Below are 7,591 nucleotides of genomic sequence, written 5' to 3'. Positions count from 1 at the left end.
TCTATGGTGTGCAGAAACTCCACCGTTGAAAATACATAAGAAAAAGGTTCAGGCATGGCCGAATGGCCAGCCCTCTCCATGATCAAGTGACCGAATGATCCAGGACTTAAAGTGGTCAAAAGATGTCTAATACAATAGATAAATGTCCTATATATACTAGACTAGCTCCGAGGGTTTACATGAGTAAGTAATTGATGCATAAATCCACTTTCGGGGCCCACTTCGTGTATGTTTGGGCTGAGCTTGATCAATCCACGAGCTGAGGCTTCTCTTGGAGTTGAACTCCGAGTTATGACGTGTTTTGGGCGTTCAACTCCGGATCATGACGTTTTTCTGGCGTTTAACTTCAGACAGCAGCATGTACTTGGCGTTCAACGCCAAGTTACGTCGTTAATTTCCGAATAAAGTATGGACTATTATATATTGCTGGAAAGCTCTGGATGTCTACTTTCTAACGCCGTTGAGATCGCGCCATTTGAAGTTTTGTAGCTCCAGAAAATCCATTTCGAGTGCAGGGAGGTCAGATTCCAACAGCATCAGCAGTCCTTTTTGTCAGCCTTTTTCAGAGTTTTGCTCAAGTCCCTCAATTTCAGCCAGAATTTACCTGAAATCACAGAAAAACACACAAACTCATAGTAAAGTCCAGAAATGTGAATTTAACATAAAAACTAATGAAAACATCCCTAAAAGTAGCTCAAACTTACTAAAAACTACCTAAAAACAATGCCAAAAAGCGTATAAATTATCCGCTCATCAAAAGCCACCAAAAGAAAGAGGTCGATATTGAAGAAGCTTACAAACAGGTGGAAGATGTCAAAGAAAAGCACAAGGGAATAGAGCTTGCAAGTTCCTTAGAAACACCTCTCCCAAGGCCACTACCGTCCAACACAACGTTCAAATGGGTAAAATTCTTATCCTTGACCTTTACTTTCCCACTTGAATATGGGCTACTGGAGACGGATGGTCAACTTAGAGCTCTTTGTGGCATCAAGAGTAAGAGGAAGATGGTCAATAGTAAGAATTTTCCTGCAAGGTTCAACATGGATGGAAGCTATAAGTTTAAACACAAAGGTTGGTGTAGAGCTCAATTGAATGGGTCTTGGAAGTTGTTTGGAAGCTGTAGTAAGAATTTCAATCGCGTGCCACCCAGATGGAATCATGATGATCTACACAAAGACGGGTGCAAAAGTAAGGGTTGGGACCCTATAATTCATTCCAACAATCAACACTCATGGGGCCTTGTCACTTGCTTTAACTTGCTTAAAGGCTTTTTGCGCTTAGTCTGGGATCCCGGAGGCTATTGGAAGTACAAACATTGGTGGGGATTCCTGGATCAGTACAAGCATAAGCCACCATGACAAGGAGCTCGTCAAATGTCCAACTTAAGGACTTTAACTAAAAGTGCTAGGTGGGAGATAACCCACCATGGTATGATCGTTCCCTTTTCAGTTTTAATTCTAGTCTGTTTTGTTTGTTTTTGAGTTTTGATTGAACCTAGAATCATACATACTTGCATAGCATTCATATTAAGCATTGCATTATGCATACTGCATTATAAAAAAAAATTCGCACGCGACGCGACAGCGTCACTGACGCGTCCGCGTCGCAGGTGCATTAGGGAGAAAAGAAAAGTGAACAGAGAGTCATGCGAGAGCATGGCTGGAGGCGTGCCTTTGGCACATATTGATCTACGCGACTGCGTTGCTGACGCGTCCGCGTCATGTAGGAAAAATGCCTCCCCGCGTCCGCGTCACCCACGCGAACATGTGCCTTAAAATCGACGTAAAAAGGGTGTATGGACGAAAGTTGAGTTGGAATTGGGTTGGACTCGTGCTAGAAGCACAAGCCCTACCATGCAAATGCATGCCCCACGCGTCTGCGTCATTTTTCGAAATAGGCAATCCACGCGATCGCGTCACCCACGCGACCGCGTCACCCTAAATTTTGGCAACATGCATATCAAACAGAGAGTTGTACGTGCTCGAGGCTACCCTCGCGCTAATGGCACAAATTGACCCACGCGACCGTGTGGATGACGCGTCCGCATCATTTCAAAGAAGCGCTATCCGCGCGAACGCGTCACTGACGCGTCTGCGTCACAAGCGGCGCACAGCTTATCCAAATCAGCCAAATATCTTATATTTTCTTCCCCAAATATAAATCTTTTCTTTCCCTTCGTATTTCTTTCTTCCTTCCTTTCTTTTTCTTTCTTTTTTCCTTTCAATTGGTGTTAGAAATTTATTTGGGTCATTATTTTGCTAGTGAATTGTTAAGAAATTGCTTGACAATTATATATTATTTTTTTAAGGGTGCTCGCATGTTCAATTTAATACTTTCCATACCTTATTTAATATGCATGCTTTGTGTTTGTGAAAAAGCCCGTATGGCATTGTGCATTCTTAATTATTCTATCCTTCTACTCTAATGCCTGTTTTTCACAAAACCCTTTTCAATATTTTATTAATTAAATATAATTGTCAATACAAACGTTATTATTAGTTTCTCACGACTAATAATACATTAAGGCTTTTAATGCTTGATTTACGCTACTCATGCCTTTGCCTGCATGCCAATAAACTTCTTGTATTTAATTGTCATCACATGCACTTGCTATATTTCCATTGATGACTTTTCACATGTAGTCATGACCATGTGTTAACGTCATTCTTCTTTACTGTGCATTAATTACCACCTTTTCCGTTCTCTTCGTTGCTGGATCCCCTAGCTTTACTTGTTACTTTCTTTTTCCCTTTTCAGGATGGCCACCGAGAAAGGTAAAGAGAAAGCTACTTCCATACCACCGGCAAGGAAAGGAACAAAAAGAGCACTAGTTGCGGAACCACCCATCCACCTGCACAACTTAGCATGCACCGAGGACGGTGCAATCTTTAAGTGTGGAGAGGTCAATACCAATCTCCACGGGTTAGTTATTCTCTTCTTAACACCAATATTCTATTTTCTTTGTTTGTTCATTATTGTATTGCATAATAGATTGCACGTGTAGTTGATTGTTTGCATTTAGTTACTACTTGGTTGAAGTAATAATTTATTTTTCAAGAAATTTTTATAGTATTTCACTAATTTAAATTGAAAATTTTTTGTTAAATTTGTTCGAAGTTTTATTTGGAACATAGTTTTTGAGCCAAAGAACACACAACCTGTGAGATTTTGAGCTTAATTACATGGTTACATTATTTAACCATAATATTTTATTCATGTGTGTTTTCTTCTCTATAATTGCAATCTTTACTTTGTTTCAGTCTATATGTCCATTGTTTAGTATATTTACATGCTTGCATATGATTGAGGCCATATTTGATTATTAACTCACTTATCCCAAATAAAGCTTACCCTTTTATGTCACCCTTGTCACACCTTGAGCTTTTTAATCCCCTTTTGTTTTATAACCACATTACTAGTCTTAAGCAGAAAAATAAATTAAAAATCCCAAGTTGAATCCTTGGTTAGATTAAGATAGATATTGTATATAATTTAAGTGTGAAAAATTTTATGGGAACATGGGATGATAGGAAAAAAGGGAATTAAATTGAATAAGTTATTTGAAAATTTGGGAAGTATGCTCATATGAAATCAAAATAATTAACTTACCATGTGCATTGACAAAAAAAAAATTATTAAGTAATTAAATAAGGGGATACAGAAAAAGAAAAATATATTACCCTGAATGCAAAATAAAAAGAATCAATGCACATGGGACAAAATTCAAAAATAAGTTTGATACATGAGCATGTAATACAAAAGTGAAAAAATTTGGGTAGCTAGGTAAAGCATTTTAAATTGTATAAGGTATGTATATGTTAGGTGAGATCTTAGACTAATCAAGGATTTACTTTGTTAGCTCACTTAGCCTTATATATGTATCCTTATCTTTACCTCAACCCCATTACAACCCTAAAAAGACCTCATGATGTTTGCATTGGTATACTAAATATTTGTTGATTGGTTAGATGAAGAACGAAGTTTAGAAAGCATGATTAGAGAAGAATAGAGTGATTAACCCTAGACACTTGAGAGATTAGAGTGATATACACTACTAGTGAGGGTTCAATGCTTGATTCTATGTTCTCTGCTTTCATGAGCTATCTTCTTACAAGTTTACTTGCTTTTTATTGTGTAATTTGAATTAGTAAAATTTGATTCATATTTGTCATGGAGAACTAATTTACTTTTAACTAAGTAGGTAAAAACATGTTGCATGTAGTTGTGTTCATATAGATAGGTTGCATTGCATACCCTCTATCATTCCTCTTCACTCCCTTATAGCTTCTCTTGAGTTTAGCATGAGGACATGCTAATGTTTAAGTGTAGGGAGGTTGATAAACCCCTATTTCATGGTTTATCTTGTGCACAATTGAGTGGTTTTTATCAAGTCCTTGCCCACTTATTCATATGATTTGCATGGTTTTACATTCTCCTTCCTGATTTTGTGCTATGATTGAAAATATGCTTCTTTGGCCTTATATTTGCTAATATTAATCCTCTTTTATTAACATCAGATGCCTTGATATGTGTGTTAAGTGATTTCAGAGATTACAGGGTAGGAATGGCTCAGAGAATGAAAAGAAAGCATGCAAAAGTGGAAGGAATACAAGAAGTTGAAGGAACTGCAAAGCTGTCAGCCTGACCCTCTCACACTAAAACGATCATAACTTGAGCTACAGAGATCCAAATGACACGGTTCTAGTTGCGTTGGAAAGCTAATATCCGGGGCTTCAACTTGATATATAATTTGCCATAATGGCCGTACAGATAGGCGATGCAAACGCACGCTCCACGCAGACACATCGCATCTGCGAATCTCATTCCACGCAAATGCGTGGATGATGCCTCCGCGTCACTTTGTCGCGACCTGTACGGACTAGAAAGCGTTGGGAGTGACTTCTGGGCTGTTTTTAACCCAGTTCTCGGCCCAGAAAATAGATTAGAGGCTGGGAGTGGAGCAGAATGAATCATTCAATCATTACTCACAATTTTAGGTTTTAGATGTAGTTTTTAGAGAGAGAGGTTCTCTCCTCTCTCTTAGGATTTATGATTTGGATTTCTATTAGGATTAGGATTATTTCTTCATACCAGGTTCAATAATTTATGTTTCTCTTCTCTTTTTGTTTACTCTAAAGCTTTTATTTGTGTTTGATTTATGTTGCCCAATTGGCTTCTGAATATTTTTCATGTTAGAATTGACATCTCCATTCAGTTTGATTTGAGGTATTCCAGTTATTTATGATTTTTATCTACCTTTTTATATTCTTGGCTTTAATTGATTAATTGGTAACTCTTGAGTTGTCAAACTCATTGTTGACTGAAAATTGGAATTCTTCAAGAATTAACTCGAGTTCCAATAACTCTAGCCTTTTCCAAGGAAAGACTAGGACCTGAGGAACCAAACTTATTCCATCCACTTGACTTACCTTCATAGTTAGAGGTTAACTTAGTGGGAGAAAAATCCAATTCTCATCACAATTGATAAGGATAACTGGGATAGGACTTCCATTTTTCATACATTGCCAAGAGTTTTATTAATTATTAATTTATTAATTCTTGCAATCTATTTCTCTCGCTTAAAACCTTTTTCAAACCCAAATACTATTTTTCCATAACCAATAATAAATCATACTTCCCTGCAATTCCTTGAGAAGACGACCTGAGGTTTGAATACTTCGGTTTATAAATTTATTGGGTTTTGTTACTTGTGACAACCAAAACATTTGTACGAAGGGATTTTCTGTTGGTTTAGAATCTATACTTACAATGCGACTATATTTTTATAAAATTCTTTACTAGCAAAAATCCTAACGTCATGACTCAATCTAGGTTTTTAATACCCATTACAATTACTGATGAATCTACTTACATCAAGCATGGCAGTTTAAATACTAAGCTGCTCATCCAAAGCAGCTTAATAATTTAGAATGAAGCTCCAATGCTCAATAAAATGTGCTTTGAAGCACTTGATCGAACGCTCTGAGATCTTATGTCAGTTACCGATCAACATAAGACACATCAACTATTTAGTGGTAAGGTTGTGGTTCTAGGAGGTGGTTTCAGACAGATACTTTTGGTGAGTCTGAAAGGGAGTAGACACAATATATTGTCATCAACTATTAACTCGTCTCATCTGTGGTCATTTTGTAAGGTTCTGAAGTTGCATCCGAACATGAGGCTTCTAATGTCTTCTTCAGATCAACATGATGGTGAAATGAAGAAATTTTCTAATTGGATACTTGATGTTAGAAATAGAAATATTGGTTCTACTATTGGTGATGAGTCAAAAGTTGAAATTTCAGATGATCTGCTGATTACAACTACTAATGATCCTCTCTCTCATTTGGTAGACTTTGCATATCCAAATTTGTTGCAAAATATATGTCATATTACAGGTATTTTTAGAGTAGGACAATCCTTGCACCCACACTTGAGAATGTCGAAAAGGTAAACAATTTCGTCATGTCAATCTTCCCAGGGATGAAAAATGAGTATCTAAGTTCTGACACAACATCTCAAGTTGATGAGAATGAAGATGTACAACAAGAGTGGTTCATACCAGAGTTCCTAAATGACATCAAATGTTCGAGACTATCCAACCACAAATTGACTTTGAAGCCAGGAGTTGCTGTAATGCTACTGCGAAACATAGACTAGATTTCAGGTTTATACAACAGAACAATGTTAAAAGTTAACGAACTTAACAACTACGTAATTGGAGTGACGGTAGTGACCTGTAGAAATATTGGTGATAAAGTGTAAATTCCAAGAATGAACTTGATTTCTTCAAATTCAGGATTGCCATTTAAGTTTCGATGGAGATAATTTCCATTAACAGTGTGTTTTACAATGACCATCAACAAGAGTCAAGGTCAATCATTATCACATGTAGGGCTTTACTTGCCAAAAGCAGTGTTCACCCATGGACAATTTTACGTTGCTTTATTAAGAGTTAAGAGTCATAGTGGCCTCAAAGTTCTAATTTTGGACGAAGACGGCAATCCAAAGTCATCAACACTAAATGTCGTATTCAAAGAAGTTTTAATAATATTTAGGTAAGAAAAATAATATTTTCATTTTAATAACATGTTATGATTACACTTTTGGACAAATATTTACCGTAAATATAACTAATTTATCTATAATTCTACTTTCATATTTGAAATGAAATGTGTAACAGGGAACACAACATCATATGCCAATTACTTTTCTAATGAGGTTAGTAAAATATTAGGTTGTTGATAAATTTTCATTAACCTTTTGATATAAAGTTTAGTGTAAAACTGACGTGCTATTACTATAGTTATATGTGTTTTTATTCTTTCATGTCTCTTTTCTTATGGTTTAAGAATATTATAGACTTTAAACTGTTTCATTTGCATTTTTCTTTGAATAAAGATAAAACAACATATTCAATACGTTTATTATATAATGACAATGATAGTGTTATACTAAACTTGAAAAATTTATGATTATAAAATATTATTTTTTATTTAACATGTCAAATTAAAGTGTAAGTTTGTGCATTGTATGGGTTTAACACTAGTTTAAGACGGAAGAAAAAAAAAATGGGCAACAACTTTAAACC

General features: G+C 36.0%; 1 protein-coding gene across 1 annotated transcript; it reads left to right on the top strand.

Annotated features, from left to right (window-relative positions):
* Nucleotides 1–6,175: 6,175 nt before the first annotated feature.
* On the top strand, nucleotides 6,176–6,660 carry LOC107493946 (uncharacterized). The gene is made up of 2 exons (XM_016114981.1): nucleotides 6,176–6,398; nucleotides 6,482–6,660. The coding sequence occupies exons 1-2, from the start codon at nucleotides 6,176–6,178 to the stop codon at nucleotides 6,658–6,660; spliced, it is 402 nt and encodes a 133-aa protein (XP_015970467.1).
* Nucleotides 6,661–7,591: the final 931 nt, after the last annotated feature.

The sequence above is a fragment of the Arachis duranensis genome, chromosome 6 (assembly GCF_000817695.3).
Source record: "Arachis duranensis cultivar V14167 chromosome 6, aradu.V14167.gnm2.J7QH, whole genome shotgun sequence".
NCBI classification, from domain to species: Eukaryota; Viridiplantae; Streptophyta; class Magnoliopsida; order Fabales; family Fabaceae; genus Arachis; species Arachis duranensis.
The sequence above is the reverse complement of the archived record's forward strand: the minus strand, read 5'-3'. Positions and strand labels throughout refer to the sequence as shown.

What these genes read in the sequence shown, in the direction of transcription:
- LOC107493946 (XM_016114981.1), top strand. Translation starts at nt 6,176, where the DNA reads ATGAGGCTTCTAATGTCTTCTTCAGATCAACATGATGGTGAAATGAAG. An exon ending in AAATATATGTCATATTACAG is followed by an intron (nt 6,399 to 6,481) that starts GTATTTTTAGAG and finishes CAATCTTCCCAG; the next exon opens with GGATGAAAAATGAGTATCTA.